At 45.5% G+C, this 18,063-nt stretch overlaps 1 protein-coding gene across 1 annotated transcript in view; it reads left to right on the forward strand.

Annotated features, from left to right (window-relative positions):
- Positions 1 to 18,063, forward strand: part of celf2 (cugbp, Elav-like family member 2) — a gene marked incomplete at its 5' end in the record, with an annotated part of 111,236 nt that overhangs the window by 50,073 nt on the left and 43,100 nt on the right. Inside the window, one exon of the mRNA XM_079184090.1 lies at positions 9,008 to 9,090. Within this exon, the coding sequence (XP_079040216.1) occupies positions 9,008 to 9,090 (83 nt within the window). The remainder of the gene's footprint in view (positions 1 to 9,007; positions 9,091 to 18,063) is intronic.

Genomic DNA, 18,063 nt, shown 5'->3' on the forward strand with positions numbered 1-18,063 from the left:
TGGTGTATTATCATCCGAAAATAAGAACGGTTGAGTGTTCATTAGCTCAGAATGAGCCCTTCGTATCTACTTAGGGAGCGGGTCCGCCATGTTCCTACGGCAGCCCAGAGCGGACAAACCAAACACTGCCTCTAGAGAGAGACTTTCATGTTTCTAACGTTACCTGGAGGCCAAATGAAGCTGTTATCAATAAATATAATGACATCATTATATTTGAATATTACTCAGTAATGTTTGGTATAAATCTGATGTAGTATGTTCTTAAATATGAGCTTAAATGGGTCATTGTGTCTGTGGAAGACTTGATTTGGTTGGTTTGACTGAAACAGGATTATTTTCATTATTTTTATTGAAAATAATTGCAGTTTAAGTTGAACATCTAACTTGTCACAGTGAGATGTTTCCTTCACTTCCCTCTCACTGTTGTGATAAACCAATAATCGATGATGTATTCTCATGAAGGAATATCCATGTTCTGCTCTGTGTTGCTGCACAAACTGCAACACAAAAAGGAAAACATGGCCACCTGTAAAAAAATAAATAAATCTGATCCGAGAACAGAGACGACGCGCAGCCACCGACCCGGTTTGATTGACAGCCGATCTCTGGGGAAGAGCGGGAGCCACATCACAGCCCGCGAGTGTTTAGCACCAAAGACCGACACGAAGAATGTCGAAGATCTTCCTCTTTAAGTGCAATAAATGCTCCTCGCTCCCTCATACAAACCACCTTCAAAACAAAAGACGGCCAATCGATGACATCTAAAATACATTTTACATCAAACCCATAGTTTATAATCTCCTCTAACCTGAAATGTCATCGCGATAGCTAAAGAAGATAAAAAGAAGCCTGGAGATATAAACGCACCAACGGGCAGATTACAGCATTTGATTTCCGATCACTGCTCAGATGAAGATCTCCCAGCCTGCCCCGGGCCGCTCCGACGCCGCGTTCAGGGACCCCACACCAGACGTCCGCTTTGAGACGGCGAGCCAACCGTTTCCTCTCGCTCGGCTGTGGCAACGGCGAGCGAACGCTCCGCCGTCCAAGACAATTATCTGCTCTAATGGATCCAGTTGAGACGGGGGCCGACCTGAGACGGAGGACTCGTTTATTTCATTCTTTCCTAAAGCAGAGCGGCCAATTATATCGCCTTTAACTAGGCGTTAGCTTTTTTTTCCTCAGCCGGCTATACCCAGGCCCCAATTAGAGAGCAGCTGCAGGTGGATTTTTTTAATGGGAGTCTGCTTGTGTGTGGATTCTCCTCCACCTTTATGTTTACACGTTTGCATGCCTCAGCGACAGAGAGAGTTGCTCGGTGATAAGCGAAGTTGCAGAGCTGGGATTTTTTTATGTTTCTCCTCTCCGAGCTCTTCGGGGGTCAGCCAGAAAGCGGCTTTGGATTTTTTTCGGAAAGTGTTGTCTTTGCATCGAGGGGGAGGATTTTGTGAAAGGAGGGGGGGGTTGGCGACGTTGGTGCTTTTCCACCAAAGTAACCAGTGGATTGTATAGATTTGCGAAGTGCTGCGAGCTGGACCGATTCCTGCGTCGACAGGATTAGAACGTCAGCCAAATGCCCGTCAGAGATGCGGCATTGTTTGAAGCCATCCACTCATCCTCTCCCTATTTTTTCCATCTGACAATCTGTTCTTTATTGCGCTGTCAAATTCAAAATGTGTTCTCTGTCGTTTTCTTTCTCCCCCCCCCCGTTTCCCTGCTGTCACTCAGCGGCTCTTTGACACACATAAATTATACACATTAAGGGCATTTTTCACAGAACAGCGAGAGAGAGAGAGGGGCAGGGGAGTAGAGCGAGGTGGAGTTTGTATCCCGTGCCACCCCACAGGCCTGTGCGAGCAGTAATTGTGGCAGAGTTTAGTTAATGTGGGGTCAGCGGTTGAGTGGAACCCCAGAGGTCAGAAGGTGTGTGGAGGGGAAGGAAAAGGCAGCGGAGTAATGGAGGGAGAGAGGGAGTCACCGCCGGTGGTTGCAGCCAGCCGCGGGTGAGAGGGCTAAGGGTGAAGCGCTCTGATACACCCCCCCCCCCCCCCCCTCTCCTGCTCGCCTCTGTTTTTCTCCCCCTTTTAATAAACCATGCTGCCATTCTGCAGGACTGCAGGGCATTGCTCCTTCTTTCACCCTCCGTCTGCCTCCGTCTGCGCTGATTCGGCCCCCAAACATTTGAGAAGAGCTGCCGTCACTGACCTGCAGGTTTGCGGGGAAAGGAAAACAGGAAAGATATGACACAAAAACACAACAATTGTGTTTATTTTTTTACACCGCTTTTTCACACGATTTCTTTACGAATTACCGGATAATTTTACGTCCACAGATCTCAAAATATTATTCAAATAAATCCTTTTGGTGCTAACTGGCCAGATGTGGAGCCTGTGATGAACGCAATAAATAAAGTACCCCAAAATCTACATTTCAACATATAGTGACAGGCGTTATAATTCACCTTCACCCAATACCGATATTTACTGAATAGAACTTGAACGCATCGTAATGCAACTCGATGCAACCTCCATACGTTAGCGGTTAGCTCCGTTATCTAGCCCACCGGCTGCTAACAGCTAACTAGCTCTCCTTACGATTTCAACACTGATTTGTTGAACCCTGTGTGGCATTATGAGGGAGGAAAATGTGTCTCAATTAAGCACAGGTGTGTGGTGCTAGTTTGCACATGTGCAGTAGTGATCAGGCAGGATGTAGGGATCCGGTAGCTAGTAACACGTGTTGCTGTTTGTTCCTGTGTAGCGTAAACGAGCTGACTCTCCTGATTTCACAGTTACTGTTAAACTCCAACAACACGTCTGACTAAAAAAGCACGAGAATCCAATTAACAATGTGTCTGAAAAGAAGAGAAAGTCTGTAGAACAGACGGGGACACTCTGCAGTGAAAAACCCCGACTAATGAAAGTCTTCAAAGTAGATTAGTTGCTGCTGAAGCTAAGATGACCCGTCCACCTGTTCTCTGGCCGGGGGGGGAGACTCGGATGTTCCATCTTAAATGGGAAAAATTACAACAAAAAGATATTAAATAATTAAATGTACAAAGGAAAGGAAAGTTGTGGCGGCGGGCTGCAGCAGCACGCCGCACTATATCGACCTGAAATACCAATACGGGAGACTTAAAAAAAAGCTCCTCCTCAACACGCCAGCTCCTCTGCAGCCCTGCTGTCTTGAGCCCGGGGGTCGACCTGTTGTTGGAGGAGGTAGACGTGTTGACAGAGGCGGGGCGCCGTGGGTCTTCACTCAGTCAAAGGCCCCCTTCAGCAGCCATGAAGCATTTATGAACAGGCATCTCCCTCCTCTGCTCTCTATTCCGCTCACCTCCCCTCTTCTTCTTCTTCTTCTTCTCTCTCTCGTTTTTTTTTTTTTGTCTCTGCCCTCCTTTCCCACGTCCTCTCCGTCTGCCTCATACTCTTTCTGTTACACACACACACACACAGATCAGCGTCTAATAGATTTTCTCTCCCTTTGTGGGAGTGTGTGTGCACATCTGTGGTGTGTGTGTTTTTTGAGTGTCCCTCCTCAACAGCACAAGCAGAGAGTGTAACTCCCCCGTTCGGGGGCCTCTCTCGGCCTTCAGGTAAATGTTTGTGCTGCGAGAAAAAGAGAAACACAGATTGATGGAAAGAGCTTATTCATGCTCGTCTGCAGCACCTTTTTTTCTTTCAAGGTTGTCGCATAGGTACGTCTCTCTGTAAATAAAAAATAAAAAAGCCCACATGCTGATGTGCGCTTAAAATAATATGCACGCTCTTATTGGCTTTCTGCTGCTTTGTGTGTGTGAGCGGCGAGTGTGCTGACTCTTAAACAGGTGCAGGGAACGTGCCTGTGTGTGTAAATGTGTGTGTGTTGGTGTGTGTGTGTGTGTGTGTGAGGTCCACTCCTCTGCTCTTTGATCCTCGTCCTGACAGCCCACCACCTGGGACGATCCGTCACACGCCGGCGTGCGCTCCCGGGCCCCGGCTGTACGCCGCGGGAATCACAACAACGCACAGCGGCGCGACGCGGCGCGAACAGCCAGCCTTTCCCCCCTTTGCACATTATATAAACTGTCAGAATCGCTAATGCTAACACCAAAAAACAGCTAACCCTCCCATGTACAGATATGCTAAGGAATGCCACCCATCGTAATTCACGGCGCGCGGGTTCTATCAGCCTAGACTCGTGCGGTGCCGTTGGTGGCCGGAGCTTGAACACATGGCGCAATAGGAATTATAATAGAACTATAGTGCGCAACACTGAAGCGATGCTAAAAGACTCTTCCTGCACCATGCGTGCAGGAAGCCTCACATTGAAGCCGTGATGCAGGCTAATACACACTTCTGTGTGTATTTAGTCAGCCCAGGACTCGCATTGTAAGTGTACTTACATATATAATTGCGCTGCAGTGACAAAGAGATGATTGAAAGTCAGCTGAGTTTCCTTTAAATGAGTAAGACTCACAGTTGTTTTTTCCCACTGATACCCACACACACACATATCTTCCTGTCTCTCTCCGTATTGATCTGTTAGCTACTACTCTCCGGTGTGGCTAGCTAGTCGACCAAAAGTCTCATTTGATTGGATGAAATTTAGTAAACGGCACAAGTCATCCCACGTTTGAAAGCGTTTTGCAGGAAGAGAAAGACTGGGCTTTGATGCAATATATACACACAGTTAATTAACACAGGGAAGCAGGATTTAAACTGGGTCACTGGTTCTATAAAACTCTTGACATATAGCCAGGGTACACCTGCACAGGTGTTGTCATTCCGATCCTCTCAGTTGTCTTTCACCTGGTAGAGCGGAACAGCTTTGCTGTTGTTTTTTATTAGCCGTGCTCCATTCAGCGCTGCCAGTGTGCCTTCTTTGTTATTTAATATGGAGAGCAGACGGCTTACGACTTGGCAGGTAGGAAGTGTTGTCTTTGTCGTAGAGATGCTGCGGTAAACTTTCTCAGCGTTGGCAGAGACGGTTCGGTTACCTGCACCCTTTGTGTTCAGCCACAAAAGGCCACGTGTGAAATATGTGTGTACTAGTCTCCGTTGTTAATGAGGGTTGTTCGTGTACTTCATAGTGACCTCGCATGACCTCGCATCGCTCCAAACGGAGCTCAGCTCAGCCTCAAGGTGAGCAGAAGTCCACAGTAATTAGCCGGTAATGAGGATTTAAATGTAGTGTTTGTATGAGGCGATGTGCTGCTTCGGCGGGTAGATTTCAAGACAAAACCAGGACCGTTTCCTCTGGTATTGTTATCTAATTTGAAATATGACGAGGTAGTTCTTCATCATGTGGTCCCATTGTGTTTCTCAGCTAATACGTCGAATCTATAGTCATCTGCAGGCTTTTGTTTTAAAGGAAATATTCAAACGCCCGTCTACTTCAGTGTGTCAGCAGCACTGACAGTGATTCTGACTGTGGTTCAAGAGCAGCTTTCGGTTTAGTTCGGGCATGCAATGGATCGGCGTTTTAGGCTAATTTCACAGGAATGGTCGGAGTTCTGAAAGGGAAAGAGGTTGGAGAATCTAACGTGTAAATATAAAAGTAAGGATTTGTGGTTTTATTAGTTTTTTCAACTTTCATTGGAAAGGATTTTCAGTTTAATAACACTCACAGATAACTTTTACTTTAGATTCTTAAGTGTGCTAATATTTATTTAGCTTCTCTGTCACTGTTCCATACTCGCGTTCATGCTTTAACTTAAGAATATTAGTGCTCCTTCATCAACTTTAACCTCCGTGAGTCCAGTTTTCATCATGATGATGAAAAGACAACGCTGAAGTGCCAGAGACCTACACTAAGTGGAAGCCGCCACTTTAAAAGCCATATCAGTTTGGTGACCTACATGGAATAAATTCTCTGAATTTCTTCACCCAGTGATCGTCTGTCAGTCGTGACTAATTCCCCGTCTTATCTCCGTGCCTTTAACTCGTAGAAGCTGGTGTGAAACTCTCGGTGCTAAATGAAAACTGATAGTAGAAGTGGCGGGCTGAGGGGTTTAGCGAAGCGACACCCGGAGCTGCCTTTTCACGCTGGGGTTTCGTAGAAGGAGAGAGCCTTAAGCTGGGAGTAACTAACACACGAGCGCCGCAGCATCTGAATCTCAACACCGATCACGTCGCCGAACACCAGGCTAAGGGCCAAGTCTTCAACAGCCGTGGCACCCAGAGGACACCGCAGGAATTCAGATCCATTACGCTCCCGGCCCCCATCAAAGGGACCGTGGGATTCGGATGCCAAATCCGCTCCAGATGCTCACTGTTGGATTTCAATAAGATGCACTGCAGGGCAGGTGTCACCGGGGCCGATGTGTGCGATGTGGGCAGCGGAACCGCCGCAGAGCTTGATTTAATGCCGTAAACAACAACGGAGAAGCCAACAAAGCAGACGTAAACAACGGTGCAACTCGGCTCGTTTCTGGACAAATAAATAACACGACGGATTGAACAGATGAGCGGCGCCGGAGGCAGACGGTCCAAACATATGCACCTGCAGCAGCTGGAGGGGAGAAGAAGAAGAAGAAGAAGAAGAAGCTTAAGTCTGCACAGAACCGGCGGCTCACCGGAGGATGATGAATGAACCTTATTAACCAAGTCAACAAGGACTGATTGTAAATAATGGAAAATATGAATACTTAGCTTGTTGCACTTGATTTGTTTTTCCTTCAACCTGTAAATACATTCATACCACTGTATCAAAGCGGGCTGTTTAGTCTCCATTACACAGTTTGATCAACCGGTTTATTTCAGCTGGAGCGTGTCACAATAAGTGCACACAGTGACTTAGTCACATTAATAACCAGAGTTAAAGGATCTTTATCCAAAATCTTTGCTTACATGATGTGTTTATGTTCAAATGCAACTATAACGATAACGTGTTCGGGCCGTCGAAGGTACGAAGTAGTAATAATTATGAGAAGTAAAGCAAATTTACGAGAGATTGTATTATATCCACAAGAACTATAGAACATGTTACCTGTGGCCCTTAGGAATTAAAAAGAAAATACCACTAACTGTGACGGAAACGTCTTCACTCTTTAATTTTGGGATGCTGGAAAAAAAAACTAAAATGACGAATACATTCAATTTGAGGACATCTGTGTTAATCAATTAATCATTTCACTTTTTAAATTTAGAGACATGCCACAAATATTCAGAATCTAATAAAAAGAAATTCTCACAAATTTATGACTTTACAACCTCAGAGAATATTTGAGGCTTTTTTTTGTCCATTTATGAATTTTTCGCCCGTAAATTCACCACTTTGATCTCAGAGAAAATCTAATTTTTCTTCCAAATTTACGACTTTAATTTCGGACGTTTTTAATTTTCTCTCTTGAATACTACCGGCTCCACCGGCTCGTCGGAACTATGGGATGATATATTGATTTAAAAAAAAAATTTAATCTCTCAAATATGGCTATTGGTCTGTGCCTAACCGTCCATCAAGGCTCCATCATTCACAAGTGTTCGTGTTCACACAGAACAGCGTAAAACAGATGCTGTGCTTGAGGTCATGGCGTCACTTGAAACACAGGTTTCCAATATTCCCGATGATGCATCACGAATCTCAGGGCTTCATATTCGTTCTCTCGGTGAACTCACTCACTCACCATATTTTACGGTTGTCTCAATCAGTCTTCATCCGTCCGTCCTCCTCGGTCTTGTATAGTCTCAGTCACAAGGACACAAACACAGACTAAAGGCCGTGATTTTTACAAATGTTTTCTCGACGGCTGCTCTTCATGCGAGGAAGAAGTGAGGAGTCACACCTCAGTGTCTGGCCCTGAATATCCTCCTGCTGATTATTTTGCCTGACTCTGCAGGTTTGCGGGCTGACTTGAGAGCGACCCACGACCGCCCCACTGTGCAGGGATTACACACAGATTAAGGAAGAGGCGAAATCCTTTCCTTCGCTGTGTTTGTGTGTGCACGTGTGTTTGAGTGTACTGTATGTGAGTGAGTGGGCAACTTGGTGAGCTTTTGCTCATTTTAAGGTTTTCAAGGATGTTCAAATCACGGGGAAAATACCTTTTTTTCTTTTTAAAGTGGCCAGATAATCAGACTGTACTTTGCATTTAAAATGCTGTTGAAACAACATTTATTCGTCACCGAGATGTTTCACATTTTCACAAACGTTGTCACGTTTAAACCTGGACGTCTTTTCATCTGCTCATCACTAAATCAGCTGAATGCCCAACAAGAAAAATGTGAATGTTGTTCATCAAAACTAGTCGTACCAGCGGCGATGTGAATTTGCGACAGTTGCAGAAACGACTGTTGCATCGCCTGAACTGCTGCAAGCTGTTTTATTGAATTTCCTTTTTTACGAAATGCTCTGAGTGAATTTTTTCTCAGGTAAACAGTTACGCAGTGTATAGTCTTTTATTGTGAAAGGCAAGAAGGTAAGGAGTGGATCTGCTCTGCGCTGCCTTTGTCAAGACTGAAAAGAGACATAAAGTTTATTATAATAAAGGCTTCGGACTGTCCGTTATATCTTTTTTGTTCGCGGTGCGAAAGCTCAGGAAAATACACCGCGTTCTGGAGGAAAAAAAAGCATTTTTATCGCCACATAATATTTACGTACTGTGTGAAAGTATTCATGATAACAATGTCAAAAATGTTTTTGATGTGCGAGACGGCTGAATAGCCCTCGTGTGTGTGAACCAGTGAGAGACACACAAATGACTAAATACTTTCCTCAGTGAACGAGTGAGTAAACACAGATTACTGCAGCGGATTAATGAAGAGACAACCCTTCTGTGTCTCTGCATTGTTTGCACGCTCACTTCCTCAAGTCATCAGCACTGAAACAAATCCCCCCCCAAAAAAAAGCTTTTCTCTCCGCTCTGATGTCTCGTCCTTAACATTCACTCAGCCTCTGCCAGTGTCGACAGGTGATGCCAAGGAGATGAATAGAGAAACTGCTCTTTGTTGCTCCTCCTGCTCATCACCCCTCTCTCTCTCTCTCTCTCTCTCTCTCTCTCTCTCTGTGTCTCTCTTTCTCTCCCCAGGCTGCTGTTTTGTCACGTTTTACACAAGGAAAGCTGCCCTTGAAGCCCAGAATGCACTGCATAACATAAAGACCTTAACAGGGGTGAGTGCGTGTCCTGGATTCTTCCTCTGCCTACTTTCTCTTCTAATCACACACTTACAGCAGCACCCTGAGGCGGCCCCGCCCCGACCTGTGTGTGTGTGTGTGTGTGTGTGTGTGAATACACTAGTTGGTATGAACATCAGTGGGATGCACTGCTGCCACAGTGCATTTGCAAGCATGCGAGGGGCAAAGTGCCTCAGAGTATGAGCAGGTGAGCGACTGACTGTGGTTTGTGAAACACTGCGCAAAGAATTGAAGAGTCCACTGTATCACTGGAGATGTTATTGAAATGAATGATGGCTGGATTCCATTTAGCTGCTTCAGTTTCAGGTTTGCCGGTATTTTGCATGCTGGGTACTTTTGTAGGCCAACCAGGAAGTTAGCATCACTCTGGTTCCCTCGACAAAAAGACGAATGGGATTCTTCCGTTCAATGTTGGATTGTTGCAGGAAATAAACTCTGTGGCAAACAAAACGTTTATGACACTTATATGATTTATGAAGAATGCAGTTAGCAGAAGTCAAATGTTTTGGCTTTAGATGAACTCCACCTCGGTCACATGACAGGAAGGACGAGTGGCGTTTTCAACATTTAGCCACTTGTTAGCAACCGCCTTCTTTTACGACACGTATAAGCTTCAACATTAAACGCATTAAACAAAACGTTGACTTCAAGACGATGGAACAGGAAGTGCAAAATTGCTGAGTCATTGCCGGGTTTTAGGCCTTTTTTTGCTTCACCTTAATAAAGTGAGAATATATTGTTTGGTGTCCTTGAGGCCGAACAAACATCATCAATTGGTGATTTGTGGAATTGGAAACCACGGGGCGTTAAATAGTCTCGATTGGACCGATGTGGTCACACCTGGTCAACACATCGGGTGCTGTGATGTGATCATTTGTGTTCAGCCAAAGGAAGAATCTCCTAAAAACATTATTATAGGAGCTAGAATATTATTAGCTGTAGTAGCGAAATGTGTTTCCGTTATCAGTGGAGTTATATTGTGGTGAAATAATTATTTTGTTTTATAGTTTTAATAATCAAGACTCTACAGCGCCACTCGAGGACAAAAACTCTTTAGAAAGTGTTTACGTGCTTGCACCTAGTTTCTGCACATCTTGAAACCCGTGCATGCGCTTTGGCTACAGAGGTGTGTGTGTGTTGATGCTGTAGCAATGTTTTTTTCTTTCACGCTGTCTGCTCCATTCTCCACTATTGTTCCCTGCTGAGGCCCAGGGGAGCGATGGAGGAAGTGGGCTGGAGCTCGCTCGCTCTTTTAGCCCCTGGGTGGATATTTAGAAGCCCCCAGATCCCTTCTGCTCCGGCTGTTGGCCGCCTCTCCTCCTCTTGGCTGCGCCGCCTAAACTGGAATCCCATCAGTTGAGCGCCGGCGCCCGCTCGCTTTCTGCCGAGTTGGATCGGCTGGACGGACCCTCCGGGGCAAGGACGAGGTGGATGCTGCGAATCCCACAAAGAGCTGTGAGCGGGATTTGTGCTCGGGTTCCCGACTCAGAGTCAAGCTTGTTGTTTTTGCACAGAGCCACCGTGTTAATTGCTCGTGGAATAAGTATGTTTAAATTTGGTCTGTTTTCCTGCGCCGTGAGGGTTACTCACTTATCCCTTTGTTGGAGGTGTGAACCGGCCCTGGGGGAGGACACTTACTGCAGCAGTTTCAGCATTATAGGAACATGAAATCGCCTTCTTCTACACCACGACAATCTCCTTCCCTCTGTTCCGTCCGGTCGTCCCTCCTGCTCCCCAGCTTCTCTCTCTCTGCTGCTGGTGTTGAAGTCAAATATCACCACGTGTGGATTGCCGATGCCTGTGAGGGCATTAGTTTGGTTTCAGAAGGAGGAAGGGGGGGGGGCAGAATAAAGTCAAGGGTTCTTCAACCTTCAACAAGATTAATTAAATCTGAATTCATTCATTTTAGAATATGTTTTATCTTCATATCTTGCTCTCAGTCAGGCGCCAATGAGCTCCACCAATCACAGGGTTTGTATTATGACGGGCAAGGCCCCGGGGTTGGTGCTGTAATCCAAGAATATGACTTAACCCTTGTGCGTCTCTTTAAAGAAGTTGCTCTGATAGGACATAACGTCTGCGTCAAAAGACTGACGTAGTATAACCAGGAACCACCAAATATTCATAGATCTTCAGTTTTAGCCCTTTAAATGTTTGTTTACATTAATTCTTAGTTGATTAACACTCATTTTTTTGGTTTATTAGAGTTGTGCCCCATAAGTTTCTTGGAAATTCAGCATGAAAAAATCTTAAGACATTAAAGAAATCCACATCGATTAAGACCAAAATGACCAGAATGCATGATTTCCTGCTGCGATGGCCGCTGGATCAAAGATTGTGGTTTTGATGGATTTCTATGGGGACACTTTGGTCCTTCTGGGTCTGAGAGGCTCTATTTTGGCGACACAGTTTATAATAGATTTATTACTGGAGCTGAGAAGAAAAAAAAAAACTCACACCCTTGCCAAAAACTGAGCCAAAATGATTGAAAAAATAAAAAAATTAAAGAGCCTTAAATGTCCCTCGTTAGGCACGAGGATTAAAAGACGAAACTACAAAGTCAGAAACTTCAGGTCCTGGCTGCAATATTAAATGCTTCACTGGGAGTTCTGGAGATTTCAGCCTCCAGTAAACTGCTCCTGGCAGCGCAGAGAAGCTTCAGAGAGCAGGGAAAATTAAAACTGTCCATTATAACCCAGACGACATTGATCAGCAGCACAATATGTACGTAATTAAACCTGCATCGTATTCATCATGTCACTGCTGGAAAACACTGTCTGGCTGACATCCGATTTTTAATAAACATCCAGTATTGACAGACGGATGTGGTTTAAACCTAATATACAGGCACGTGACCAATTAATACAGTACACTCTCAAACGCACACTTGCAAAAACACAGGAATCAATACTGGCATAATGACAGATCAGTAAGTGGTTTGTTTTTTAATCTTTCAACAGGGTTTTTAAACTGTCTCTATACCTCAGCTTAGAATTTAGAGAAAGGTGAGGGGGAATGTGTCAGCTAGAGGCGGACACAGCAGCAAAAAAACACAAACGCGCGATGAGGACGGTGAATTAATTGCTGGGCGAGGCGAGACAAAAGGCAGAGCTGACAGCGAGAGGGAGAAAATTGAACGGGGAGGTTAGCGGAGTGACGGGCAGATGGACGGGAAAAAAAAAGGTGGAGTAGAGCACTCCAGCACGCTCGAGGGCAAAGCAATAAAACGGGCCGCAGTTAAAAACCAATACCTGCTTATTAACTTCCCCACTCTCATGGCTTGTAAAAAGCCAGCGGAACAATGTTTGTATTGGCGCCCTTCCCCCTCCATCGCTCTATCTCTCCTCCCAAACCCAAGGCCCTAACAGGGAGAGATGCAATCAGAGTGGAAAGCTGGACGGGGACCAAATTGGAGAAAATAAAAATATTAAAGGGCACCGGTGTTGGCAGCGTCAGCCCGGCAGCCATGTTGGTTTAGGGCAGGAGCAGTTGTTTTTTTTAGGAGGGCATTAAGTGAAGGGGTCTGTGCTTGATGTGATAAATCTGTCCCCTGCACGGCGTTAACGAGAGCAGAAAAAAGGATTTGAGATTCAAGATTTCTCGCAGGACGAAATCAGCAGCAGACAGCAGTTGTGGTTGCTCCTCTGCCGGCTCCACATCTCCCTCCATCGCTCCCCGGCTGTCTCTGCTGAAGCTCTGTCAGCAATCTGTCAGCACCAAACGTATGCATACGCGATGCGATGCACGCAGAAGTGTATATTCAAGTCGTGTCACGCAAGAAGCATGTCCACAACGTGTCGTTTTTGTACAGATTGTCCGACCGTGTCTTTTGTAACCCGTGGACAGAGCCAGGCTAGCTGTTTCCCCCTGCTTCCAGTCTTTGTGCTAAGCTAAGCTAACATCTGGTGGTAGCTTTATATTTATCGTGCAGACGTGAGTGGTATCGATCTTCTCATCTAACTCTCTGCAAGAAGACAGTTACACCGTTCTTGTTTTTATACTAGCAAGCTGAGTGATTTTTTCTTTTCAAACTTTTAGTATTTTGGTTTCTGTAGATTTCCATCAGAGAGGACAGCAAGCTCTGAATTTCATTATACAGTGCAACTTGTTCTCTGCATGTATGTCAGCCCAGTTTTAGGAGATACCCGCATAGTCGCTTCACCTGCAAATCACAAAAAACCCCACACTCGCTGGGCCGAGCTGTTATCAGCTCCTCCAGCAGCAAACTTAAAAAGAAACGGGACGCCACCCGGACGAGCCTAATATCTGACATCTCTATGAAATCTGAAACAGTAGTTCCTAAAGCGTGGGGGGCGCTCGTGATCGGGGGGTGGGATGTGATGCGTAACTAATGTTTTTTTACGTGGCAATCTATTTCACGGCGGAAGAGTATACAAGCCGTGCTATCGCGATGGTCCGTGGTGTTCGTTCAGACGGATATGTGAGGGGGGGACGAAAAGACAAACTGACGATGCGTCGCAGGCGGACGAGACAACACGCTCAGCTGACGGTAATTAATCTTGCTCTTTGGGTTCAGAGCGACTTCGGTGGGAGATAAGAAGAGACCAGTGTGCGTTCTGTGTCTGACAACTCTGACAGCTTGACACGATGAAAGTTGTTCCTCCTCCCAAAGGGGAGAAGTAAACTAGGAGAAGTTAAATTTCATATGATGGACAAATCCTCATAAGTTACTATCACAAACATGGTGTTTCATCCTAAAATCAAGTGTCGTAACCAATTACAGACTCGTGTTTCAGACGTTCATGCTTTCAGGTTGAATATGCAACTTCAGTAAAAGCAACTCGTACTCGTATATCGAAGCGTCGAGTGGTTATGTTGAGGCAACACGACTACATGGTCATCCGTGTGACACACACACACACATGGAGTCTTTTCAATGAGGCAACGCTGTTCCTCAAAGAACAACAGCTTTCACTGAAGTTGTTTTTAATGACCTGCTAATGAAGCTCTGGGGGGGTGGAGACTAATGTGTGTGTGTGTCTGTGTGCGTGTGTTGCCTGGAGAGCCGTGTGTTCATCTCCCCAACTCTAATAGCACTGGTGAGGTCTAAATACGACACACACACACACACACACACACACACACACATAAAACCCCCACCATAACCCATCTATCGGCGAAAAACATGCCCTGTACCCCTGGAGCGACTTAAAGCCATAAGACCCGACCCCTGCTGCACGGACTGATCCACACCTCTGCATGACTCTTTAACACAAACAAACACACACACACACACACACACACACACACACACACACACACACTTTTATGTGCACAAACACACAGTTTATTACATTACAGTTTTTTCCTCTTTCACCACTTTTATTTTTTTTATTTCCCCCTCCTGATCCACTCGGAGACACTCCCCACCCTCCTCGCTAACACAACACACACTCTGAGACACACACACACACACACACACACACACACACACACACACACCAGCAACAACAACATGCGGCGAGTTAAAGCCCGTCAGCCAGCCCTTGTCAGACAAGGTTGTTTGAGATTTTCCACTAAATTGAACTCTTTCATTAGTGGCTGACAGATGTCTAAATGCCTGGTGTCTCCCCTCTTTCTCCCCCCCCCCCCCCCCCCCCCCACACACCACCCTGACACACACACACACACCCTGACGCCCAGCCAAGAGGGCCCCGGGGCCGCTGTGTTTGCGTCTGAAGCCGGGTGGAGAGATGGAAGGATGAAGGGAGGGGCGAGAGCTAATCTAGGACGTGTCCTCTGGAGTGTCCTCCAGCTTGGAGAACTTCAGTCCTTTATCCTCAGTTTCTTTCTCTTCTCACTCTCTCTACCTCTTGCCCTCTCTCCATCCCTCCCCTCCCCTCTCGCTTTTTCTCTTTTGTCCGGTTGAATCTCTCTCTCTCCATCTTTCTCCCTCTCTATCTCTCTGTGTCTTTGTGGAAAAAGGATGAAAAGCCCTTTGATTTGCTGTTTTTTTTTCTCAAGGATGTTTCGTTCTGACAGTACGGCTGCGAGGACAGGGAGGGAAGGGAGGGAGGGAGTGTGAGATCAGGGTGTTGGGGAGGGTGTGTTGAGGTTGTGGGGGGAGGGTGGGGTGGTGGGTGAGGGATGGGGATGGGGAGGGGGGGGCAGGGCTTCAGACACGATCAGTGGAGCCCCGTCCTCCATGTGGGCGGATCAGAGCGTTTGTCGAGCGCCAAGCTTGATAAGAAGCGTGGGGCTCATTAAAAGCTACTGTCGCACTGAGACCACACACACACACACACACACACACACACACACACACACACACTCGGGTCCCCACCTCCCTTACCTTTCTGCCGGCGAGATAATTAGTGACGCTCGGCTGCCAGAATACAGGCGCAAGGTTGTGTGTGCTCGTGCAACCGAAGGCACATCAAAGCCCCCCCCCCCCCCCATCAAAGCAAGTGTGATCTCAAGCAAGGTTAAGGTTTAAAAAGGAGCAATTTATAATCCAAAGACATAAGTCATTTAATCGGGCATTTATTATTTCAAGTCGGTGGACAGGGCTGCAGATAGAAGCGCGGACTGTAAGTGATAATGCGTATTATCATTTTCAATGATGTGAGGAATCGTATTCTTTCATGCAAAAAGCCCCTGTGGTCTTAAGAGTCGGACTGTTCCAGCCCTTTGAAGGGAACTCGTGTGCTCGCTGGAGAAATAATGGGCTGCAATTCTGCAGGCCGCGGCGTGTAACTCTTACGAAACGCGTTTCATTTGACATGGTGACATTCGTATTTGAAAGAAAAGCGTTATCTGGCCATCTGTTTCTGTTCACATTGTGCTGAAAATTAGCACATTTAGAAGTTAGCTTCAGTTCTCAACGAGGGTTTTGACTTTGCAAAAAGTCGTCATAAGTCGTAAAGTTATATAATAATAGATCATTTAGTGATGCTCTATTGTCCTAGAAGACGATATACAACATGGCAACTTAAACGTTGTTCTTAGTAATGGCTAATTCTTGCTCTATGACGCATTAATACATGTGTTATTAACGTTCATAAAGGGTTCAACTTTAAAACCCTGATTTGTTTTACAACCTGAATCTTATTCTATGGTTTGCCGCCGCTGTCTAATAATGTTTTCTATATATATAAGGTGAATAACTAGTGGCTGTTTTGATGTTAATAAACCATTTATGAACAATGTATTGATGCTTTATAAAACATTATGCTAGAGGAGGATACACACAAGCTAAAGGGATCTTTTACATCCTGGACTCCCAACTAGGTTTATTAATGTCTTATTTTGTGTCTATAAAGCGTAAACAAAGGATTTTTTTAACAGTTAATAAAGCAGTTATAGTGTAAAGCTTTAGCTAATACTCTTTGTAGATCTGGTCATTTAAACTGAAGGGTTTTGAACACAACCTGTAAAGTTATCTGAACCGTTTAGTCTTCGTCTCCAATCACACTAAACACAACTGAGATTTTGTTTGTCTATTGAATTCAATGTACTTGTTGATATCTCGTTAGCAGCATGTCTACTGTCTGAAGCATGAAACAATAGTAAGAGTCACCAGGTTTAACAAACCACCTGGTGATCGCTATAATAATCTATTTTGTGTTGTTGCCTCTAAGCCAACTGCTCTCTGCTAAGCATGGACTCAGTCTATGGGCTCTTTTATTGTGAAAGGTAAGAACAGGAAGCTGTAATGTTGTGCCGTCTTGGTCCAGCCTACGGGAGCCTAAGTGTTATTATTCTATTATCTTCATAATTAAAGGCGCTATCCTCTTTCTTGGTGCCGTAAAGGGAGCCTTCATTCCCGGGAGGTCGTACCCGGAGACAGTAAGCTGCAGAGTGAAATCGAGGCGTACAGGAAACCAATCTAAGCGCAGATGGTGTCATTATTCTACAGCCATTACAGTGTGCAATCAACATTTACCTCATTATGATAAAGTAAAGCAAAAAAACCTGTCTATTGCCACTTTAAGCAAAGGTGTGATTTTATGTTTTCACGTGTTGAATGCTGGCTGTATATCACATGCACTCAATGCACGTAACAGATTAAACCCAAATATCCTCCCAGCTCACTGTGCATGTCTTTAAATCAACTGTGAACTGTGTGGAGTTGCACAGACTAACGTTTGTGGAGATCTTGCCGTTTATTTCTGAAGATTTTCTGCAAAAAAAACAAAAACAGCGTCTTCAACAGCATTTAGACGAGCAGATATACCGACACGTGTCAGCTGACATCTGAGACGTGTGAGAGGAAACCGATCCGAGCGGCATTTATCAATTCAATAATAAATTCAGAATAACAATCAAAACAAATCCGTCATGGCAGACGGTGCAAGCAAGACGTATACAAGTGGCAGCGTCGGCCCCACTTATCAGCCGGCTGATACCTGGGCGAGCGCTCAAGTGTGCACAAGTGTGTGTTTTCAGCACTGCTTGATAGCAGCGCGGCGAGGAAGGGGGGGGGGGGTGCTTCACGTCCACCGCTTGTCAGTCGATGTGTGCTGTTTGTTCAGATGCGAGCCTATTACACATATCGCTGCTCCATCACAATAGCTCTCCACGCAGCACTTAAGCACAAAAAAAAACACCCAGAGAAGAGGTATAACTCGCACCGACTGCCAGAGCAGCTGATTTACTCTGCAGCTGCACTGCGGACGAGCTCGTGACCGCCCCAGAGGACCCGGGGAGTAAAGTTGTGGGTGGTGCTAACTAAGCCCCCCCCCAAAAAAACGGTCGGAAACACGGAGGATGCAGGATATTAAATGTATCATGCACTAAAGCCGTGTGTCATCAAACATTCATGTGTTGTAGCCTGGAGGATATTATGCAACGAGCTGAAAGGTTAGGCCTCGGACAAGTGGTTTGTGGAGACGGCCTGACCGGTTCAAACGCGTGTTCATCTCATCTGTAAAATCCTCCTCACATAACATTTAAGTCCTGGAAATAAAAAATAAAAAACAACAGCAG

Source organism: Pholis gunnellus (assembly GCF_910591455.1).
Source record: "Pholis gunnellus genome assembly, chromosome: 22".
NCBI lineage: Eukaryota > Metazoa > Chordata > Actinopteri > Perciformes > Pholidae > Pholis > Pholis gunnellus.